Below are 24608 nucleotides of genomic sequence, written 5' to 3'. Positions count from 1 at the left end.
GGTGAATAGTGACACGGCTCATGGTCCTCCATGCTAATTCAGCATCATGTCAAAGAAAACAGTGATGTGGCACTCTCCAGCTGTGATCATTGAGAACATGAAAATAGTGAAAGGACAAAAAAACACACAGACTACTCTTTCAAGGAACTTGGTTCCTTTGTTCATGCAGTACATAATGCAGGAAATTGACATGCAGCCCATCTCTTTGTGTGGGTGTGTAACTCTGATCATGCCAATGTCCACAATTCTTCATTCTCAGGAAGTGTCTTAGTCAAACGAAGGTGTACTCCAGCCTTCCTGCTCCATCGAAGTATAGGTGATTTCACACAAGATGCATACACTTGGCTTTCCATTGGTTTCTGGAGGGAGGGAGAATGAGAGATAGGAGAGCAGTAGAGGAAACGGGTAGGAAAAGGACGGATATCAGTTCTGACTACTAGTAAACCCTGCTGATAACTGTAGGATCTAAATAAGTACAGGACTCTTCCTAACGTGGGTGTGCTCCTCCCATCATTTAATTAAGATCTACTCAGACATACATGTGGTACTAGTTAGGCTAGCCATGTAAACCACATAGATTTACACAGGAAAAGTTGGTAATCGTTCTCTACATGGTTTGATCAGCTGCTACTAGTCGTTGTCTTGGCCGATTCATGGGAATGGTCTTTGTTTTGCGTGTATCCCTACCACACATCAAAGTCTAGTCCTCTATCAGTGAGCAACCTTCCAAATCATGTGCAGCACCCATCAGGAGACTTGTTACCCGGATCTCTTGCACAAGAAAACGCGTGGAGTCGGTCAGTTGAAACAGAGATCTACTGAGCTGTGACCCTGGGCCCAGAGTACTGCTCAAGGCCTCGCACATGGTCACAGATGATCTTAATGGTGATATTACATCACTATTGACATTTTTGACGATATCACTAAAATCATGTTTGCTGACAGTGGGAATATTGCTGTTTAATTGAGTGACCATTGCAAGGACATCTACATGTTGTGGTAGTGCAACCTTCTCGCTCATTTTAATGTCTGATTACGTGTATTGGTGGAGTTTCAAAGACATCAAGCATTATCTTTAATCAGTCAGGATATTGGTTATGAGTGACTTTTATTGACGAGTGCAAAACAGACTTTTTTGATAAGGCTTTATTGTTGACTGCAGCAATACATTGTTTTGCTTGTTTTTCATGCTGCCTTAAACACTGATCTTGAATAAGGGAATAAACAGGGCATTTTCTAGTCCGCCTAAGACTTGCTACAGGTCGTGTTTTCACACTACTGCCCCATGTTTAACAACACTGAAGGGAACATTTTCTGTTGAGGTACAGTTTTTACTGTTCATCACTGTATTTGTGTTTGAAAGAAAAGATATTAAAATAAAAGTAAATATCCCATCATTCAACACAAAATACGATTCCACATAATTACACTCATAACACACAATCTCACTCCACATAGTTCCAGTACACTCAATACCACATAATAACCGCATAATTCCACTGCACAAATCCACTCGACACAATTCCGCAACTAAAAATTACAATCCAACCCACACTAATTCCACTACACAACACATGCATACACACACATAAAATGTGTTTTACACAGGTGAAGCACATTGCCATTTACAATGCCAATAGCTCTAACTCAAACAAACGCGAGACCTATTGCATTTCCAATGCTTGTATTGAATTTTCCCTGTAAGATGAGTGAATGAATATACAGCTACATAACAAGAGCAGCTTTGTTTTTATTCGATCATTAGTGCTCGAAATATTTGTGCCAAAATGAACCTATAATATAACAGCAGTGACACGATGTCTCACAAGGCCCTTATCTGTTTCTCGATAGCGCATGGTATATTCTCCTAATGGGAGCTGGTTTGTTATTCACATGCAAGGGACTTAAAGCTTGAGTAGATCATCACTGCCATTTGCTTTCAAGGCCCCACAGCACTGACACAAGTGCACATAACCCGGAAACATCCCACAAGGTTTGTCTTCATAGTAGACATGAGTTGCAGCATTTTTTGTTATTTCTTTTTTAATACAGGCGTTCAATTATACATAATATAATCCTAATTATATATAAGCTAACGGAAATGGCAATGGCTCTTGCTAAACACTTATAAGGTCCCAAAGGCGAGACCTATTGGCTATTCCAATGCTTGTTTTTAAAATTGGGTAGACTTGACCAGACTGACTAGCATGCGAACCACTCTTTCCCAAAATGTGACTTTTTGCTATGTGCTTTCCTAAGCCTCTTACGCTGTCTTTTAGTCGGTTGTGTGATGTCTTCAAGTGGGTTGCACCGTAATAAAGTATGGGTAATACGGGTTACTGGTTCTCCCAGATCTATTCTAGTTTTGCGAGGTGGACAAAGCAGCGGGACACCACAGCTTTCAGTTCTCATGAGGCACCTGCTAGTTAACGACCTTTGGGCTCCACCTCGCTGCTGTTCCGAAATTACTTCACTCAGCTCCACTGTAACCTTTCCTAATTGTGTTGTTTTTTTGGCAAAGAACTTTATTATTTGAAGCACAATTGTCAGAATTGGTTGGCGTGGTAATGTCCACTGTTCTTGGAGTTGTCTTTAACTGCAGCTTAATGTCGTCCAAAGCAGATTCTACAAATCTTGGGAGTGATGCCAGTTTATCTCAAACTGGACTGCAGACACAAGCAGGAACATATTGTGTGTCAACTTGTGCCCTCTGAAATGTAAAGAGCCATTGTATTCAATAAGTCCACCTAGATGTCTGACTTACTAGACTGGTATGTTAAGGCTTTGATGAAAGGTTGAAATGAACTAAGCAAAATATCCCATGTATTGTTGTCGTTTCCTCCCCGACAAGGGGAGTGGCGGTCCAGTACTTCGGCTTGTAGGGAGATGTCTGGAGACAGTGATAAGGGAGGGCAGCGAGAGGTATTTCTTCTCCCTGTATCAACACAGGCTTTGCCTGTGGCTCCACCTGCGAATGGAAAGGTCTCATCCAATTGAGTCTTCCTCCAGAACTCAAATGGAATTCGACAGCCCTATTAGAGAAATGCCATTGGTAATTGACTGTTTTGTTCCCTGGACAGGATCCTTGCCGTCCAAGCCTGAAGGTTGAGGCTTAAATCTGTTATCGTTGGAATTAAATGGCTGGTGCACCTCAACTATTACTTGCCTAACCTTGACCCTTGTCGGGACAGTGTTTGGCTCTATTACACATTTATCCGCCAGTGGCCCAGTGGAAAGAAGAATCAGTCCCTCAGGAACTTTATCCAACTCAGACTGCAAAATCCCTAAGTCATTATGACTTCAATGAGCACAACACCTGACTTTGCCATCTCTCCAGGGCTTGGAAGCTCCTTTACGCCCAGTCCTGCCACTGGAAGGCAGGTTTATTAGTTTTAATTTCTGCGGAGGTAACAGATTTGAAAGATATCTTCAGAGTTTTGGGTGTTATTTCGGAAAAACCAGGTTAAAATGCACGTAGCAGGCTTGTAATCCACTTGCCTTGTTGTGATATGTAAGTAAAGCAGTCACTGGATTCTTTAAAAAAAAACAAATTTCGCCTCCATTTCCCCCTGTACTATTTTGCTGGTAGTTTGAACCTCTGCTATAATTGAAGGTAATCCCCTTCTTGTTCAATCAATCAATCAATCAATCAAATAAACTTTATTCGGTTTCACAAAAGGAAACCATAAAAGGTATCCCCCTACTTGTTTTGTTGTAGCCTCTGCTTGCGTGGGTTTCTTTTTTTTTTAATATCAAACGATTGGAACACTTTTGTCTACGCCGAGCAGTTATTGGCCTGTTCTTCCTGAGCTCATAGTGGGCCTATCAACCTCGCTATACTGAGTATCTAAATTGACGCAGTAAATATAATAGCCGTCATGTGGTGATTACCTTCGCGGGTTTTCCACTTTATGCGCTCTCAGGGACTTAAAGATTACACTGCGCACCCCACGTAACCACAAGATGGTTACTTCAATACGCAAAGTCAGACACAAGTCTTTGCCCCAGCAAGGCTATTAGTGGGAGGTTTTTTTTTCACTGGGCCACTGGCGTGTTGGACGGTCACCTACAGGTGCCGACATCCGAAGGAGCATGCGGCACCGGCCTTGTGCCAGCCGCTCTCGCGCCTCTCGGAGATTACCGCAACCAGTGGCGTAACGAAAGTTGAGGGTGCCTCCCTACAAGTTACATGGAGGGGACACATTCCGCATTTAATCCGGAGCTCTCAGGCCTGAGTACTGTGCTGAGGGGCCCCTTGCAGCCCAGGTTCCCCCTGCACCACAGGGGCTGTGTTGGCCTTTGTTATCCCTCTGCCTGCAACCACCTGCCTCCTGGGTTCTTAAGTATAATCCCCAGCTCTAGTTGCTTCCAGTGTCACTTACTTCTTGTTGCCCCTGTGTCCTCACCAGTTCACCAGCCACACTTCTTGAATTATCCTGAATATCCCAGCTGCAAAGGGGCTGATGCTGAGCAGAGCGAGCCTGAGCGTGGTAAATGTCCCACGCAGGGCCACACTACCGCTACTGCTGCCCACGCCAGTGTCTTGCTGCTGGAGCCCTTCTGCTGAGACCTCTCTGCCAAGGGACCGTTGGGACCGTACAGGCAGCTTCCTCTTCGGAGCGGAGCCGTGGGGATGCCAGCGCAGGCTGGTACAAGCTCTGAGCTCTAGCAATGCACCCAGACCGGAGCAAGGGCCGGAGGTTCACAGGAGCTGAGCCTCTCCGAACCTCTCCTGGGATTGCGGTGCGTCCTCGTATCACTCGTGTCACTCATTACCATCTAATACAGTGCACTGACTAGTATTGTATACCTTCTAGTAGCTCTACTACTCTGCACCATACCTTTGGAGTAGCGATGTGACTCTTTGCCATCAAATGCACTGTACTGACTAGTACTGTATACCTTCTCGTAGCTCTACTACTCTGCACCATACCTTTGGAGTAGCTCTGTGACTCTTTGCCATCTAATGCACTGTGCTGACTAGTACTGTATACCTTCTAGTAGCTCTCCTACTCTGTACCATCTATACTACTATTATAAAGTAAGAACTGGGAAGCTTTGAGGCGGGTAAACTCGGGAACCACAGCGCCAATCCAAACACCCAATACATCATTGGAATTGGCAGGGTCTGCAGGGTGACATAGGCTATATACCCCCCAAAAATATACGTTGTTTAAAAAGTATACCTTACAAAAAAAAGTAGTCCCTTGGAAGTAGCGCCGGCCGTGTGCGCTAACGTGCTGCCATCATCAGGAGCGCGAGGAGGATACTACCATTGCTGTTGTTTTGTGTTGTCCTCTGGGCGCTGGGCGCTGCTTGCTGACCCCCCTCGGCGCTTTACAATGGATGTACTCTCTGACTTGGATCCCCTGACTGGATGGAAAGTTTTACGGTAGGCGTCCACTGTCCTATTCGTGTTTCTGTTTACGCGCAACCCCCTTAAAAACGGCGTTTAAGTTCCTGCTCGGACGTGAAACTGAGCGTTTGGTGGCACGGAAAACAGCTCGCCAAATACATCGCCGATGGGAGGAAGGCGGGGGTTACATAGCTGCCAAGGTTTCAGATAGCCATGTGTGACATTTTTAAAATGTCAGTGAAATTATGAGTGACATTCTAACGACTATGAGTAACACTTTTCTGCGAGCAAAAATCATGCAATGAAGACTAGGGAAACTTTTAAATTCAGAAATTACAGCCATTTGAGCAACAAGAAACTGCAAGAACTTCTTGAAATTGCTTCGGAGCACCAGAAATGGAAGGACACTAACCTTAGTTGTAACGGACCCCCCCCCCCATCCCTCCCTCCCCCCCCACTCCCCCCACTCAAGTGCCGAGAGAACTCAGCGAGAGCCAGCCTGGCTGGTAAAACTGACACGCACTGATCCCCAATCTGTGAAGATAAAAGTTAGTCAGGGGCGCCCATGATAAGGATGAGGAGACAGAGCAGCCCTGCGGCTGGGCCTACAGATTTACTGTGATTAAATCAGATCTGCACTTGCAGATAAACCAGGCTTACTCAGAAGGGTGGATAAGACAGAGCTGCTCTGCCTGCAGATTTTAAACAATACTGATTGTATGTGACTGAAATCATTTATTCAGAGATGATCTACTGTGCGTGCTGCGGCGGCAAGTAAGTTCTGTTCCGGACAGGGACTCTGAGGGATGACGCTAACCTAACCCCCCCCGCCGGGCCCCAGTGCAGACGCAGAGAGAACCCTGCCCTGCCTGGTAAAACTGTCACGTACTGAGTCAGGAAGGATGACAGAGCAGCCCTGCCTGCGGATGCTAACTCTGAACATGAGAAGGGACAGGGAGGGGGCCTCTGAGGAATCACGCTACCCCTCCCCGCCCTCCAAGTGTCCACGTGGGATATCTGATGAGCTCCATTTCCACCCCCAGATCTTTTATTTAAGTTTAGTTCCACAGATGCGAACCACAGGAGGGGCAGGCTGGTTATAGTCACCCCGGGGCCAACCTGGAGGAACGCATGTAAATCAGGGCAGAATGTTCTTTAAGGGCAGCCACACCCTGACCCACAAATAATCACTTACGCCCGCACACACTTTACGCCCAGTGCCCAGAGCAGAGAGAGCCCTGCCTGGTAAAACTGTCACGCAGTGACCCGGCCTTTAATATAATACCTTACTACTGCCCTAAGATCAATGATGTGAGTCAGACAGAGCAGCCCTGCGGCCCGCCTGCATTTACTGTGATAAATCACAGTGATCAGACTGCAGATAAACCAGGAGGCTCGCTGACTCAGGAAGGATTATGAGACAGATCAGCCCTGCAGATGCTATTGTGTGTTAAATCATTTTTTTCAGATGACTTATCGTGTAGTATAAAACACTTACTAGACGAGTTCAGAGACTCGGGGACCTGCCGCACAGCGCTGCAGCAGTGTGACTGCACTGCTGCATGATGCACTCTGCAGCCGCACTTGCAGTCTTCATCTTCTTCTCCCCCAGACACTGCAGGCTGCTGACTCACTCGTCCCCCGCTTGGCTGCAGTAATTTGCGCCACCCATGATCACCGATGCCTCTTGCACTGCGGGCGGTCATGATGAGAGTCACTCACTGTCCTGTGTCGGCGGTGAGTGAAATTAATTCACTTTTTCACTGGGTCCGGTCGGTCAATTCGCTCTTACACTCGGCGAGGAGGATTCGACTGATTCAGATTGAATCCCCCGCCGTTCTGCCTCACTTCCTCTTCCTCAGACGTGAGGTCACATCCGGATTTTAAAAACCCGGGAGCCCTGGTAGGCCATAATGACTGACAACCAGTAGCATCGTTGACTGAGAGGGCAGGCCCCGCCCCCCCCCCCCCCCCCACCCCTGTCGGTAATTGGCAGCAGTGTGAGTCAAAGGAAAGCGGCGCCAGCCAGGTGCACGCACAGGTTGGGAAGATTTGTTACTTTATAGCGCTCTCCAGAGCTGAGCGAGGAAGGATCTTTAACTATTTATTTAACGCAGCCCAGCAAGCAAGCTGCTGGCAGCACTTCTCTCTGAGCACTAGAGCCGGTGCACAGGTGCCGCTGGTGGCGCGCGCTGGCCAGTGGCAAAATGCGTAACAATGCATTTCAGTGCGGTGATGCGGATCACCGCACTGAAATGCGTGAGTGTCACACCTGTTGCGTGATACTTAACAGGACTGGGGTTATTATTTACGTCTTCCATGACAGCCCACGGGCTGCAGTCAGGGCTCGGAGCATGATGTTCTGTTGCTCCCTTGAAAACATGTTTGCAAGAAAGAGCAACTTTCCAACCTTCCGAACAGAGGAAGTGCTAACACAGAGCAGTCCCGCTGCCTTTGTTACAAGGTGGAAAGTTATAGTTTGTCTCTGGAGTAGCGGTGACCTCGTGCGTCCGTAAATGCCGCTCTGTTGGTTGTGTCAGTACCGTATCATGGCAGGTGTGAGTAGATTACCATTTCTGTTTGTTTCCTGGCTTTCTTATAGTTGTGGTTTTGCATGTCCTAATGTAAAACGGGAATGGGAACTACAACCCCCATAATACAACTTTTAACAAAATGACCGAAATACTCAGGTGCGCCAGGTGAAAACATGGGCTCCGTCTGCATAATAATTTACAGTTCGTGGTATTTTTCATTGTTTGGGACAGTTATGCGTTGCACATTGCTTTCTGTCGATGCTTCAAAGGCTGCCATCCAGAGGTGCAACTAGAGCCAAATTTCGAGGGGGGGGCCAAAAAAATGTCGGGGAGGAAAAGTAACGCGGCGTTCAGCGGGAGGAGCGCGGAAGAGAGAGGCGGCGACAGTGGGGCCGTGGGGCTGAGACGGCCCCCGATGAAGACGCGTGGTAAGCGACGCCCCTCGTGTAAAAAGGCTTTTTTGACCGAGCTACACAAACCAGACAGCAGAGACCATAAATACCTGAGTACACATATTCGAGGGCAGTTTGTCGTGTGTGGTGCACGTTTATTAATACTCCAAGTCGCCGTCTGCTGCAGGCCAGAGTGGAGGATGCAGCCTCATTGGGGATTGAATGCAGTGACGTTTAGAGTTGTGCTGTGCAACCCAGGCGCTGATTACTCTTGAGATTGTGTGTTGTCCTGACAGCAGAGACCATAAATAACGGAGTACACATATTCGAGGGCAGTTTGTCGTGTGTGGTGCACGTTTATTAATACTCCAAGTCGCCGTCTGCTGCAGGCCAGAGTGGAGGATGCAGCCTCATTGGGGATTGGCAACTCCTAACGTGGTGTCAGAGAGAGTGAGGAACCAATAGTTGGCCTTCCGTTCGTGCCTTCTATGAGCCGACAAGCACACAGTAGGATGACGCGAGGTAAGGGAGTTCCTGCTACCTGGAAGCCTCATTGCCCCCGGACAACGTCGGGACGGGCTGCTAGTATATTATATAGCACTGACGAGTACGGTAGACCTTGGAGTAGGTCTGTCACTCTGTGCCATCTAATTTAATGTACTGACTACAACAGTTTACCTTCTAATCGCTCTGTCACTCCAACATTTTTATGCAGTGTATGGACTAACACCGTACACCTTCTAGTAGCTCTCTTACTCTATCATCCAATGCAGTGTACTGACTAGTACCGTTTACTTTGAAGTAGCTCTGTTGCTCTGTACCATATATTATATATTACTGACTAGTACAGTACGCCTTGGAATAGCTCTGTCACAACTAATGCAGTGTGCTAACTATTACTGTCTACCTTGGAGTAGCTCTGTTGCTCTGTACCAACTAATCTGGTGTACTGGCTAGTACAGTTTACCTTTCAGTAGCTCTGTCACTCAATACCATCTAATGCAGTGCGCTGACTAGTACAGTACACCTTCGAGTAGATCTGTCACTCTGTACTGTACTGACTAGTACTGTATACCTTCTAGTAGCTCTCCTACTGTGTATCATATATTATATACTAACATCGAAGGCAGTGTAATGGGTAGTACTGTAGATCTTGGAGTGTGTATTTCTTTCTTGGCAATCTAATGCAGTGTACTGACTAGTGCGGTATCTTTTTGAGTAACTCTGTGCTATCTAGTGAAATGTACTAACTGGTACAGTACACCTTATAGTAGCTCAGTTTCTCTGTACCATTTACTGCAGTCTACTGACTACTACAGTATACCTTGGAGTAGCTCTCTTACTCTGTACCATCTAAAACAGTGTACTAATTAGGACTGTATACCTTCTAGTATCTCTCTCATTCGGTACAATCTAATGCAGTGTACTGCCTTGTACAGTACACTTTTAGTACTTCTGTTACTAAGTGCGATCTAATGCAGGAAACTGACTAGTACTCTATACCTTCTAGTGGCTCTCTCACTCTGCACCATCTAATACAGTGTTCTGACTAGGACTGGATACCTTTGATTAGCTATGTAATTCTGCATATAACGCAGTGTACTGAGTAGTACTCTATATCTCTGTCACTCTGTGCGATCTAATGCACTTTACTGACTAGTACAGTATTCCTTCTAGTAGCTTGCTTCCTCTGTACCATGTAATATAGAGTACTGACTAGTACAGTACTCTTCTTGTATCTGTTACTGCGTGGTGTAGTATGTGCTGCGTGGTGCAGCGTAGTGTGTAGTAGAATGCTGTGTCTATGTAGTGCAGCGTGATGTTCAGTGTAGTGTGTGCTCTAGATGAATGAGCGCTTTAGTGTAGTGAGCGGTCTAGTGCCGCGCTCTCTAGCGCTGCATGCTCCTTCCATGTGTGGTGTAAATTAATCATATGTAAAACACAAGCAGTAATTCCAGCCTTTCTTTGTGTCTTTAAATCTCTAATTGTGAATCTCTTCTCTGCAGCGATGGTGACTCTGGATCCAGACACGGCTCATCCTGAGCTCCTCCTGTCTGAGGGGGGAAGACGAGTGAGAGAGACGGGAACATGGCAGACCCTGCCGGACACCCCCAAGAGATTCACCTCCTTGTGGCCCTGTGTGCTGGGGAGCGAAGGGTTCACCTCCAGCAGACATTACTGGGAGGTGCAGCTGCTGCAGGAGGGGGAAGGGTGGCATGTGGGGGTCGCAGCAGAGACTGTGAACAGGAAGGCAAAGATCACATGGTCACCTGAGGGGGGTGTCTGGGCTGTGGAGCGGTGGGGGGGTCAGTACAAGGCTCTCACCTCCCCTGAGACCCCTCTGTCCCCTCTTGAGAAGCCCCTGAAGCTGGGGGTGTATCTGGACTATGAGGGGGGGAGGCTGTCCCTGTACAATGCTGTCTCCATGGAGCTTCTCTACTCCTACCCGCAGGCCCCCTTCACACAGAGGCTCTTCCCGTACTTCTGGCTCTGTGAAGGAGCGGAGCTGAGGCTGGTGTGAGAGCTGCAGGGAGCTTCAGCCCCTCATCCTTCCCCCCCCTACAGAGCAGGAGATGAACTGAGGCTGGTGTGAGCGCTGCAGGGAGCTTCAGCCCTTATCCTTCCCTTCCCCCCCTACAAGGGAGGAGCGGGCCGAGGCTGGTGTGAGCGCTGCAGGGAGCTTCAGCCCCTCATCCTTCCCTCTCACCCCCTACAGGAGAAGAGCGGAGCTGAGGCTGGTGTGAGATCTGCAGGTAGCTTCAGACCCTCATCCTTCCCTCCCCCCCTACAAGGGAGGAGCGGGGCCGAGGCTGGTGTGAGCGCTGCAGGGAGATTCAGCCCCTCATCCTTCCCTCTCACCCCCCTACAGGAGAGGAGCGGAGCTGAGGCTGGTGTGAGAGCTGCAGGGAGCTTCAGCCCCTCATCCTTCCCTCCACCCCCCTACAGGAGAGGAGTGGAGCTGAGGCTGGTGTGAGAGCTGCAGGGAGCTTCAGCCCCTCATCCTTCCCTCTCACCCCCCTACAGGAGAGGAGCCGAGCTGAGGCTGGTGTGAGAGCTGCAGGGAGCTTCATCCCCTCATCCTTCCCTCCCACCCCCCTACAGGGGAGGAGCGGAGCTGAGGCTGGTGTGAGAGCTGCAGGGAGCTTCAGCCCCTCATCCTTACCTCCACCCCCCTACAGGAGAGGAGCGGAGCTGAGGCTGTGTGAGAGCTGCAGGGAGCTTCAGCCCCTCATCCTTCCCTCCACCCCCCTACAGGAGAGAAGCGGAGCTGAGGCTGGTGTGAGAACTGCAGGTAGCTTCAGACCCTCATCCTTCACTCCCACCACCCTACAGGGGAGGCGCAGAGCTGAGGCTGGTGTGAGAGCTGCAGGGAGCTTCAGACTCTCATCCTTCTCTCCCACCCCCCCTACAGGAGAGGAGTGGAGCGGAGGCTGGTGTGAGAGCTGCGGGGAGCTTCAGCCCCTCATCCTTCCCTCGCACCCCCTACAGGGGAGGAGTGGAGCTGAGGCTGGTGTGAGAGCTGCGGGGAGCTTCAGACCCTCATCCTTCACTCCCACCACCCTACAGGGGAGGCGCAGAGCTGAGGCTGGTGTGAGAGCTGCAGGGAGCTTCAGACTCTCATCCTTCTCTCCCACCCCCCCTACAGGAGAGGAGTGGAGCGGAGGCTGGTGTGAGAGCTGCGGGGAGCTTCAGACTCTCATCCTTCTCTCCCACCCCCCCTACAGGAGAGGAGTGGAGCGGAGGCTGGTGTGAGAGCTGCGGGGAGCTTCAGACTCTCATCCTTCTCTCCCACCCCCCCTACAGGAGAGGAGTGGAGCGGAGGCTGGTGTGAGAGCTGCGGGGAGCTTCAGACTCTCATCCTTCTCTCCCACCCCCCCTACAGGAGAGGAGTGGAGCGGAGGCTGGTGTGAGAGCTGCGGGGAGCTTCAGACCCTCATCCTTCACTCCCACCACCCTACAGGGGAGGCGCAGAGCTGAGGCTGGTGTGAGAGCTGCAGGGAGCTTCAGACTCTCATCCTTCTCTCCCACCCCCCCTACAGGAGAGGAGTGGAGCGGAGGCTGGTGTGAGAGCTGCGGGGAGCTTCAGACTCTCATCCTTCTCTCCCACCCCCCCTACAGGAGAGGAGTGGAGCGGAGGCTGGTGTGAGAGCTGCGGGGAGCTTCAGCCCCTCATCCTTCCCTCGCACCCCCTACAGGGGAGGAGTGGAGCTGAGGCTGGTGTGAGAGCTGCAGGGAACTTCAGCCCCTCATCCTTCCCTCCCTCCCCCGCGCAGTGATAATGTTGACGAGGAGCACAAGCAGAGACGCTTTTAAATAATAAAACGCTCCCTTTGGGGATAAGCCCCTTGTGGGAGGCCGTAACTCCAGTGACTGGAAAATAAGGTTTCTTTCATGTAGATTTATTGTTGTATAGATGTCAGGCAACCCCATGTGCAGAATCCCCTCCCCCTCAACTGTCATCCCCAGTTTAAACACCAACATTCCAAGAATCCTCTTCACAACGACCCTCCCACATGTTGCCATGACAACCAGAAGATTTACAACTATGTATCTCATTTCTTTGTACAATTTTAAAACAAGGGCAGGAAACGTTCGCTGTGTGAATCATACACCAGACATCATGTAACATATAATAAAGTCTCTGTAAAATAAAAAAAATTGTATTTCTTTCACACGTGGCTCTTTGACATTAATATGCACATTATAGCGCTGCGCTGAGAAGTACTTATTGAAAGTGATTGTTTTTTTACATGACCTTAGAAACCATTCCTGCCCCCGCCCAGCAACAGCGCTATTATTAGTGACCTTAGACGCAAGACAGTTGTCACGTGAACCCTGTATGTAACCCAGTTTCAGGGCGGCTTTATAACTGTGCGACCGGTGCAGCTGCACCTGTGCTGACCTGGGAGAGGCGCTGTGTGCAGAAATAGCTTTAGGTTTTAAAAGCACCTGCTACGTCCAGCAGGTTTCAGGAAACAATAAAAATGTCAAGATAACACAGACACAGGTGATTAATGTTTCTGCTGGAGAGAGATTGAAGTTTTGTCTTGTCACAGTTTCAACTCATCATTCAGTAGCGCAGAGGGTTAATATGCCAGCTGCAAAGAACGTGTACATGCAGATCACAGAAGAGTAATCCAAGTTGGTTTGTGTAACATATCCTATAGACTGATTTACACATATAAGATTCATTGCCTCTGTTAATGTATGTTTGGTGTAAGGTGCTCTGACACCTACGAGTTGGCATGAGTAGCGCTATAAAACAAAAGACATGCGTATGAGAGAGGGACTGTACAGAGATGGGTGCCACTGTTGGAAGGTGGGAGTGAGGGAATATTTGGAAATGGCGGTCATAGGCGGAGGGGCGCGTAAAAATATTGTCACACCTGGCGCCCCTAACTCTAAAGCCGGCCCTGCCCGATTCTTTTAGATCCGTTAATTCAAAGCAATCGTTTTTTGTAGCGCTGCTATTCTAAACTCACGGTTTTGAAGGTGCTTTCATATGTGATAGGGAAGAAACCGGACCATCGGTGAAGTCAAATATTTGTTTAGGATCAAAAAATTTGGTTAAGCAGTGAAGCCGCAATTAATCCAGGTATTCTAGTTTACTTTCGGACAAATTACCTACTAAATGGGTATATATTTGTCTCTCCTTTTTACCTTAAATTTTAATGATTTTGTGATCCATCACCTGTGAATCAAGCTGATATTTCTTTGCCAGGGTTTAAAACTTCTTTCTGTGGACAGTGTTTTTGTAACGTGAGCATGACGAGGCCAGTGAAGATATATCACAATACAGAACTATTTTTATTTTTTTAGTTGAAAAAGCTTTATTGAAATATATATAGAAAATACGCTACAGAAATATAATAAAGAGAATAAAGACTAATCCCAATTATAACAATAGATGCTAATACCTAATACTTCATAATTTGCAAATAAAACTATATAAACGGAAAACAGAATCAGAGAGTACTATAATAAAAATAGCATTTCTGTTTTTTTTTTTGTTTAGCAATAATCACATGTTAAATACCGGTAGCACTGTCCAATGACAATATAATAACAAAATGAAATAAACAGTATAATTATCCTATAATAAATACGTAATAGTAAGGTATTAACAAAGCAATCATGGCAGTTTAAAAACAAAATTAGTATCCTTGTTATGTAATACAGAGGAAGAAATGTAGTTAGTGGGAGGAGACTAGAAGGCCTCTTTACGAATACGTTGCCTGGAGGTGGTTACAAAGGCTCGGTCTAGCCTGTGATGATGACATAGAAGATCCACCAGGCAGAAAAGGAGACTTTGGAAGCATCTTTCCAGTTCGATGTTATAACTTGAAATGCAATGGCAATAGATAAATCTATAAATGAGCCTATTTTGGGAGCACCTAACCAACGCATAGAGGAACTACCCAAAAATATAGAGGGAATATCAAAAGGGAAAGTGGTTGAACATATCATGGCAATAGGCTTACATACTTTGGTCCAAAAAATTTAAATATTAGGGCAATGAAAAAAAGAATGAAGATATGTACCGGGAGTATTTTTGCAAGACCAGCAGTTAGGGGAAAGGGAAGGGCTACATTTAAAAATAGCCAGTGAAGTTAAAAATAATCTCTGATACAAATAGTAAAGTCTTTGAGTAGTGCTGACATTTCATGAAATGTGGTGAATCCGAACCCAAATAGAGTCCCAGGTGTGTATAGAGAAAGTGGGCTGCAGATCTGATTCCCATAAAAGTTCAATCTTGCTTTTGGGATGAATAGATAGAGGGAAAAATAGGTATTTGTAAATGTGAGAAGCTCAAACAGAGGAAGAAGAAGGTAACGGTTGAATAGAGGAATCAGGAAGAGAAGAAGAAGTGTCAGAGAGAAGAGAGAGTTGCATTTTTACAACCTGTCTTAAAGAATCAAACTTAGAAAAAGAAAAACCGGATAAGTTATATCTAGACTGGAATTCCTTGAAAGAAAGAAATTGCTTATTGTGTAATAGATGTTTAACCTGGAAAACACCTTTGTCAGGAACCTAATATATTGGTTCGCAGTTTTTGTTCCTCAGGAGCAGTACCCAAAAGCCCACCTTCCAGCAGCTTCGGCTCTGCACTATGAGTTCCGCAGAGGATCGAAGTGGCTGGACGAGGGGAGGTAAGGGAGGGTACTGCGGGGAGGGAGATCTGGAACGAGATAAACACAAACTGGAACACGAGAGTGCTGATCCACAGTAGAGACCAACTTTGGATTCTTGACACTAAATCCCTGAGACCTGAAAGAAAAGCTATTGGTTACAAAAAAACATATTAAGTTCTTCTCTTTAAGTGATATTCTTAAATCCAGAATAAACAGGGAAAAGTATTTAGCGTAGAATCTTCTGCAATTCAAATCTACTATATTGATTTATGCAGCTAAATGGCATCTGTTAACAAACATCCGTTTGTATTTCCAACTTTAACTGAATGAACCCAAAAAGATTACTTGTTCTTAGTTAGATTCTTTTGTCATAAAAAGGTATTCCACATGTAATTTAACCTCTGCCAAAACACTGTCTGCAAAGATTATTTCAAAGAGTAAATATCGATCAGCAAAGGACTCGTTTTGCCAAAGAACATTTCTATCTAAAGAACATCACAACTGTATTGCACTCGATATTTCTTAAACAAAGATTAACATCAAATGCTTCTGTGGTAAAAGACCTGTATAGTGTTTCTTTGAGTGTCAGAACACTAAACAGTTAAAAACTCGAAGCTTTCAGCCGAAAGACTTCCGTTCAGGTAAAGTGCAAGCAAAGGACTGATGAATTGCACCAAAATACGCCAAATGAAGGTCTTCAATCAAGGTTGCACCGAGACACGCAGGTCAAAGGTTTCTTCCTCGATGCAGTCAGAAGACAAGCATTTACAATGCAACGGTCTCGGCATTGCAAAAGTTAGAGCTATTAGCATTGTAAATTAACGCGAGTTTAAGGTCTTGACATTGTAAATGACAAGGTCATTTATTTATGTTGTAAAAACAAAAATATAAATAAAAGTCATTATCATTTACAATGCCAATAGCTCAAAGTCGCGTAATGTGTATGGCTAACTACAGTAGCCTCCTGACGAGTGCCCTTTCACTTAATTAACGCTTCCTTACAGGTAATATTTCTTGCTGTGGGGGATTAGATGATGGGAGACATCCCTCAGAAAACGGAACTCTTCAGATTAGGGAAAATTAGCGCACCACCTTGACCTAAAATACTAGCTTCCAAGGGTAATGGCAGAAAGTAGTATAGCAGGAGTGTCCAACATAGGTCCAGGAGGGCAAGATTCACACCGGATTTATAAGATAAGTAGGTGAGTTTCACTGGGTTACACTATATGTACATTTATTTTACATGGATACCCTGAACTTCTGGCAAAGAGGAGGCCTTTGTGGACCTTCACTGGGCACCAAGGGACTGGTGGAAAGGATTATGGAAAAAGGCAAAGCAGGGGAAACAAAGATCGCCGTCTCTTCACACCTATTACTCTACGATAAGTAGTTGCCCCTTCATAGTACGACATATTTTGTTGGTGCATAATTCCAAGAAAAAGTAGCCTTCGCCAAGCACTTAGTGATAGTCGTATGCAGTAACAACACTATAAATAAAATGTGTTACCATTACCAGTCTTTAAAACTGTCTCCTGACCTTGTAAGGATGAAAGGCAGTTTTGCACACGGCCACATTTCGCACACATACTTAGCAGGCTCCATAGATGTCTGCAACATGTGCATTGACCACTAAGCTGTTACCACCTACAACGCTAAGGGCTGGTGTTGCATAAATAGATTCTACTCAATGGCAATACTGTTGTATAAACTTCATTAGGAATGTCTTTACATATACGAAATAACCTGCATTATACAGTGTTATTATGGTTTAAGTGATACGTAAAGTCTGCTTAAATTACCATCGCAACATAAAATATTAAATATATATTACCTACTGGCGGTCGCCAGTAGGTATATATAGTTAGGATTTTTTCTCTATGGGATTTTTGAAAATTCTATGTCTAATAACTTTGGCGTTTGTGGACGGAATTGGCTGAAATTTTCAGGAAAATGGCACATTTTGTTTCTGAGCAGCCCTTGAAAATTTGGGGGGGGTTCGTCAAGGGGGGGCCGAGAAAAAAGGGGGGTCCCAAAACGTGTTTTTAACATTGAGTTTTCCATAGGGCGGTTGGCCTCACTTTTAGCCCGAACGGCTGAATGGATTTGCACGAAACTTGGCAAAATTGTAGGGACTGGTAGCCCGATGTGCCTTTGCTAGGTCTCAATATATGTGCTCCAGTGGATTTTGAGAAATTAACGTTCAAAAAAAGATATATATCTGTAACAGCGGACCGGGCAGCGCTCCGGTTCTCGGACTTTTCGCGGTACAGAGCTTTGTGAAGCGAAGCTGATTGGTTCTCCGGCGTCTGTGAACATTCCAAACAGTCCGTAGCGGCCGCCATCTTGTCTCTCGGTAGGATCGAGAGACAAGAGGAGGCCAAAGCGAAGGGGCAAATGACCATAAGGGGGCATAGTAGATCCTCGCTGACCCCCTAGGTTTGATGTGGAGGTTTTAAAAGGGCCCCGCGGGGCAAAAAAAAAAAATAATAATAATAATCGAACGGCTGAATGGATTTGCACGAAACTTGGTAAAATATTAGGGACTGGTAGCCCGATGTGCCTTTGCTAGGTCTCAATATATGTGCTCCAGTGGAGTTTGAGAAATTAACGTTCAAAAAAAGATATATATCTGTAACAGCGCTCCGCTTCGCGTAACGGAGGTTTGCGAAGCTGATTGGTTCTCCGGCGTCTGTAAACATTGCAAACAGTCCGTAGCGGCCGCCATCTTGTCTCTCGGTAGGATCGAGAGACAAGAGGAGGCCAAAGCGAAGGGGCAAATGACCATAAGGGGGCATAGTAGATCCTCCTTGACCTCTTAGGTTTGATGTGGAGGTTTTAAAAGGGCCCCGCGGGGCAAAAACAAAAATAATAATAATAATCGAACGGCTGAATGGATTTGCACGAAACTTGCAAAATTGTAGGGACTGGTAGCTCGATGTGCCTTTGCTAGGTCTCAATATATGTGCTTCAGTGGATTTTGAGAAATTAACGTTCAAAAACAAGATATATATCTGTAACAGCGCTCCGCTTCGCGGAGATAAAATTATATCTGTATTACCTAGCTGTTGCTAACACCAGTTAGCGACGGCTAGTAGGAGATAGCGACCATCTTGGGCCCCACTTTGCATGTGAGTGATATTTATCACTAATGACATGCAAAGTGGGCATGCCAAGATGTTAGCGACTGGAAACAGTCGCTAACATCGCTATCTCCTATTATCAACTTTTGGAAATATTCGCGATAAGCGCGAATATCTCCAAAAGCTAGCACCTGCCCTGAGCAGTTCTTAGCCATGTTATCCAAAGGGAGGTGGATAACATGGCTAAGAGCATTAGCTCGGTAATGCATGAATATCGCTGAGTTTTCAGCGATATTAATGCATTGCGGTTGTTTTTTATCGTATTTGCGATATACCTTGATAATAGCAAGGTTTATCTGCGATAATTTCTGACGATGCTTAGCGGTAAAAAAATCGTTGCTAAGCATCGTTAGGGATAAATATCGCTTAACTTTGGTAATATGCCCCAACGTCTGTTAACGTTCGATTCGAAGGAAATCAGGAAGTGTTGAAAAACATTGTCTGCGCCATCTTGCCTTTTTTCAAATGCCACACTCTTGTCGTGCACGGCAGTCATTTTAGATGCCTTGACCAGACCCACTCTGTGCACGCTGTCGATCCTTAGCATGGCTCCCCACCCTCGCAAGCATCTCCCCCAGGCAGTGGTCACCCCCGCTCTCTGTCTTATGCATGGGTAATAAACCACCCCCCATCTGCGCTGCTCTTCCCTGAGAATCACACCCTGTGCCCGCCCGACACCTCCCTTTCGCCCTATTCACTACCGCACCCTCTGACACTCCTTTTCCTCTGTGTCCGATTGTCCAGGCCGGTCCTAGGGTATCAGCTAGCCCTGCAGATGTAGTTTATGGCCCCAGCTGTAAAGAATCACCCCTCTTCAAAGGAGTTATAGTAGATCAAGGCCCACACTCTATGAGATCCGTCACAGCAGACGCGTTCCTATTATCTGAAAACCATCCTGTATTGTGATTGGGGAGGGGACCGAGCCTGAAGCGGAAGATTCCAGGGATGACTCTTTGTACATCAAAGTTTTTACAATTATGTGTCACATTAAAAATATATAGCACTCCAACAAAGTAGTAAGATTATAAAACTTTAATAACTTATAAATATATACAAGAAAACAAAAACAGTAATAACATATAAACATTTTTAGGGAAAAACAACGAAGTAGCGGTCGGCTGTGCGAATAGTCCCAACGCAGTACAACGTCCAGATTTCTGGCGTGGGGCGTCGCGGGGGGTGGGTCATCAGTAGCAAACTGTTGTGCGAATAGTTCCAAGGCAGCAGAACGATGGCACCAAGGTGATGTCCAGTAAGTTGCCGCACTGGTTTTGGTATCCTACAATGCTGCTCCGAATAACGGCGTGGGGCGCCCCGGGGGAGGCGGCGTGAACGGGCCTCTTCAGGTGGAGTCTCGTCTGTTGTAGTGGGGCGCCCCTTTACCGTTTCAGTTGCCATTCCGTCCGCTTTTGGTCCACTGTGTCAAAAGCCGCAATTCAGCTGAGTTGCGCCCACTCTTGCGGTGCAGCGATAGGCGGCTGTCACAGGACTCTCAAAATGGCGGCAGGCTGTTTCCTTTTTGGGCCTGGTCCACTGAAATGGCCCTGGGACACCTTGGAAATCGGACGCTTGTCTGCTAGGTCTTGGACCCCATTCTCGAAAGCGTCCCCTCCGCCTTGAGGATTCATCAAAAGTTTTGGGGGCCCCCGACTCCTGTAGGCTTCTGGTGGGGAGCGGCTGCCATGATTGCTCGCTGAATGACCACGACGGAGCTACGAGATGGTGGTGCTCTCATGCTGACGCCAGCTTCAGTCTGAAACATCCAGAAACAAGGTGGGGCTTTCATCGTTTGGGAAAAAAAAAAAGTTTTCATCCAATGAAAAGTGTTGTTTTTAGGTCATATGATCAAGCCTTCCATCATTAGGAAACCAAAAGTAAAATGAACCAATGAAAAGTTTTATAAACAAGTCACATGACCTGTTATGCGGCATAGGGTATAAAATGCGGAGAAAATACGTTGGCACGTGAGGCGGCGTCAGTAGCGGACCGATGTGCGAATAGGCCGAAGGCAACACAACGCGCCAAGATCCGGATGGCACCGAGGTGGTGTCCAGCAAGTTGCAGCACTGGTGTGGCCATCCTACAATGCTGAAAGTCGGCGTGGGGCGCCCCGTTGGCCTGTGAGTTTGCGTCAGTAGCAGACCGATGTGCGAATAGGCCGAAGGCAGCACAACGCGCCAAGATCCGGATGGCACCGAGGTGGTGTCTAGTAAGTTGCCGCACTGGTGTGGCCATCCTACAATGTTGAAAGTTGGCGTGGGGCGCCCCGTTGGCCTGTGAGATGGCGTCAGTAGCGGACCGATGTGCGAATGGGGCCAAAGGCAGCGCAACAATATTTTCTGACTAGAAGACACCACAAGGCGCTGAGATGCCAAGATTCGGATGGCACCGAGGTGGTGTCTAGCAAGTTGTGGTACTGGTGTGGCCATCCTACAATGGTAAAAGTCGGCGTGGGGCGCCCTGTTGGCCTGTGAGATGGTGTCAGTTGCGGACCGATGTGCGAATGGGGCCAAAGGCAGCGCAACAATATTTTCTGTATGGAAGATACCACTAGGCGTTGAGATGCCAAGATCCGGATGGCACCGAGGTGATGTCTAGCAAGTTGCTGTACTGGTGTGGTCATCCTACAATGCTGAAACTCGGCGTGGGGCACCCCATTAGCCTGTGAGATGGCGTCAGTAGCGGACCGATGTGTGAATAGGCCGGAACCAGCACAAGGCGCCAAGATCCGGATGTCACCGTGGTGGTTTCATAGTTGAGAGGCACTTCATCTGCAGTGGGGCGCCGAGATCCGGATGGCACCGAGGTGATGTCTAGCAAGTTGCTGTACTGGTGTGGTCATCCTACAATGCTGAAACTCGGCGTGGGGCGCCCCATTAGCCTGTGAGATGGCGTCAGTAGCGGACCGATGTGTGAATGGGGCAAAGGTAGCGCAAGAATATTTTCTGAAGAGGAGACACCACAAGGCGCTGAGATTCGGTTACCACCGAGGTGATGTCTAGCAAGTTGCCGCACTGGTGTGGCCATCCTACAATACTGCTCCGAATAACGGCGTGGGGTGCCCGAAGGGGGGGGGGGGAGGCGGCGTGAACGGGCCTTCCTAGGTGGAGGCTCGTCTGCTGTAGTGGGGCGCCCCTTTACCGTTTCAGTTGCCATTCAGCTGAGTTTCGGCTGCTCTTGATGCTACAGCGACAGGCGGCTGCAACAGGACTCTCAAAATGGCGGCCTGTTCTTTGGATTTGGGCCTGGTCTACTAAAATGGCCCTGGGACACCTTAGAACTCGGACGCTTGATTTTTTTTTCCTTTCCTGTACATGCAAAAAAAGGTAAATGCCCGGTACGTTACACGCTTCATCTGCCACGATGAACTCTCCAGAGGAACCGAAAAAAAATATAGTTATGGTAACTATACCATGCATCGTCATATGGAGAGGTGGCACCAATTAATTATAGTGCTGCATAAAAGAGAGATTTGGAGGAGAACCCCTGACCTGCTAGTACATTCATCAAAGAAGTGGCACTGACAGCATCAGAGGCAAGGGAAACGGTCCCAAATATTTAGAAGAACTTTGGAAAGATTAAAATGACATGTTTAGATTGTGGCAAATTAATTTCATGTGGACAGATGAGTGTTACTCTAATAAATACAGCATATGAACATCATCATAGTCGATGGTTGGTAGAGACATTTTGACTATATCCTGGACCTGCCCGTCCTCGCCCAAAATGGCGCCGGAATAAATGGGACTCGTAACTCCTTGTTGTGTACTGGTTGCAGAACCTTGAAATCACGAGATACGTATGCAGTTTTGAAGCACATGGCGGGCGGGGACGAGAATTGATTGAATATTTCGACATCCCTATTGATATTAAGTTCTGATGTGTTATTGATTACTCTACTATTGAAAGTTCGAATTAACGTCACCCATGGTACTTGCCCGCAAATGTATATCTAGATAATTTTATTGTAACTGGCCCTGTCGTATTTTAATTATAAAATGTACGTCCACCGATTCCGTAACTGTTAGACACCTTAGTTCTTGCAACCTAATGGCCCGCCCGTTACGTTCCTCTACAGTGTAAATGTCTACTCATCATATACGATTACAGTTTGCTCCGTGGCCGGCCCACGTGGTTATAGGCTCGTATTTGTATAATGAAATTTTCACAATAAAGGTTTTTAAAAGAAAACATGGTAGTAGTATATACATTGGTAAAGTTTTTAATAATAGTCACTGTTTTAGAATCATTAAAAGGCAAGTGAAATAAAGCAGACCAATTACATGAAGGGTAAAAGGTATAATTCGAAGGAACGCAGTAAAGATAAATGGTCAAGGGCTGTTGTGTTTTCTACTCCTGCAACATAAAGTGATCGATAAGAATCTCATATTCAGGCGTATCGGCGACTAAGACAGCAGGTCGACCCTCTTTTGCTCAACGGCTCCGTCATGGGACGAAGAAACGCTCTTTTTCTCGAAAAAAGAATATATTTTACTTGCAGGACAGTTGTAAATTTTCCGGGAAAGTACATTAGCCTGGAACATTATAACATATATTTAAGAAAAAATAATGTTCGGAAGTAATAAAAAGCGTAATTTTTAGGTCATATGACCAAGCCTTTCATCATTAGAATAAGAAAAGTAAAATGAACCAATGAAAAGTTTTATTAACAAGTCACATGACTTGTTATGCTTACGTTACGCGCTGCGCGCCCCGGATGACTTCCGGATGCGCTAACGCGGCGCGTCCTATGACGCATTACGCGACAACGCAGGTCCAGAATATAGTCAAAATGTCTCCACCAACCAGCGGTCGGAACACAACCCCTTTCAGCAGGCTAAATAGTTCTGTTAAATGACAACAGAAGGGACAGGCAACAAGAACCATCAGTCAAAGAGGGGAGGGCTAGTTCTTCTCTACCGGGTTACATTGGGGCGCTACCGGAACTGATCGAATTGGTAGTCTACAGTGTTTCTGGATGTTTCAGACTGAAGCTGGGGTTAGCATGAGAGCAGCACCATTTCGTAGCTCCGTCGTGGCCATTCCGCAAACAATCATGGCAGCCGCTCTTTATCGTTATTTTGGGCGGGGTGGGTGGCGGAGCCGAGCTGTTTTGCAGCCATCATTGTGTGGAGTTCAGTTCATCTCACTAGTTTTGTATTTGTCATGAGGGGTTGTTCCTAATGTTTCTATTTTAGCGAGGTCAAAAAGAGATCCCATTAGTGGCCTACTGATTTTGCTCGATTCCTTTTCTTTTTTTTTTTACACGATTTTTCGTTATCTGCAAAGATTAAACAGAGTATTGCGACTCTGTGTTTGTTTGTAAATAGAGAATGAACCAAAGAGAACCAATTCTAAAACAGTAAATACTTGGATAACAATCAATCAAATGGAGAGAGAAGCAGGCACGACGTATTACAACGGGGGAAAAGGCCTGCGTTAACTACCCTTCACTATGTGCAAAGAGAGAGTACTCCTAATAGAAATGAGGGGGGGGGGGCACCATTCAAAGCAGATCAGTGTGCATAAACACGAAAATGTTTTCACTTACCACGTACTTGACATTCGACAGCTTATGATATTTGCTATTAAAAAACCATTGAAATTCACTGAAAAAAACATAGGTTATAGACCATATATAGTTAGGAATTAGCATTTACAAAACCTTGAAAATTCACTGAAAAAACCATAGGTTATAGACCATATATAGTTAGGAATTGGCATTTAAAAATCCTTATTTTACTCACACAAAACCATTGAAATTCCATATATAGTTAGTTGCACTAACTATATATCGCGCACCCGCAATCCACTGCTGATCATGTCACATATTACATCATTCATGACATGGTCAGTGACATCACTGATGACATCACTGATGACATCTCAAATGACATCACTGATGACATCACTGATGACATCTCATTTGACATCAATGACCACATCACTGATGATATCATTCATGTGACAATACAATGCATCTCCTCACATTTTAATATAACCTCTGTTTCACCCAGTGTTAAATACAGAGTATAATTTTTGAAACCATTGAC

General features: G+C 46.4%; 1 protein-coding gene across 1 annotated transcript in view; it reads left to right on the top strand.

The window, feature by feature from the left end:
- The window catches only part of LOC144754159 (E3 ubiquitin-protein ligase TRIM39-like), a 78865-nt gene extending 67632 nt beyond the window's left edge, over positions 1 to 11233 (top strand). The window contains exon 6 of the mRNA XM_078641741.1: positions 10289 to 11233. Coding sequence (XP_078497867.1) covers positions 10289 to 10803 — 515 coding nt within the window. The 3' untranslated portion in view covers positions 10804 to 11233. The remainder of the gene's footprint in view (positions 1 to 10288) is intronic.
- Positions 11234 to 24608: the final 13375 nt, after the last annotated feature.

The sequence above is a fragment of the Lissotriton helveticus genome, chromosome 5_1, assembly GCF_964261635.1.
Source record: "Lissotriton helveticus chromosome 5_1, aLisHel1.1, whole genome shotgun sequence".
In the NCBI taxonomy this organism is placed as follows: Eukaryota; Metazoa; Chordata; class Amphibia; order Caudata; family Salamandridae; genus Lissotriton; species Lissotriton helveticus.
Note: the sequence above shows the minus strand (reverse complement) of the source record. Positions and strands in the feature narration are given on the sequence as shown.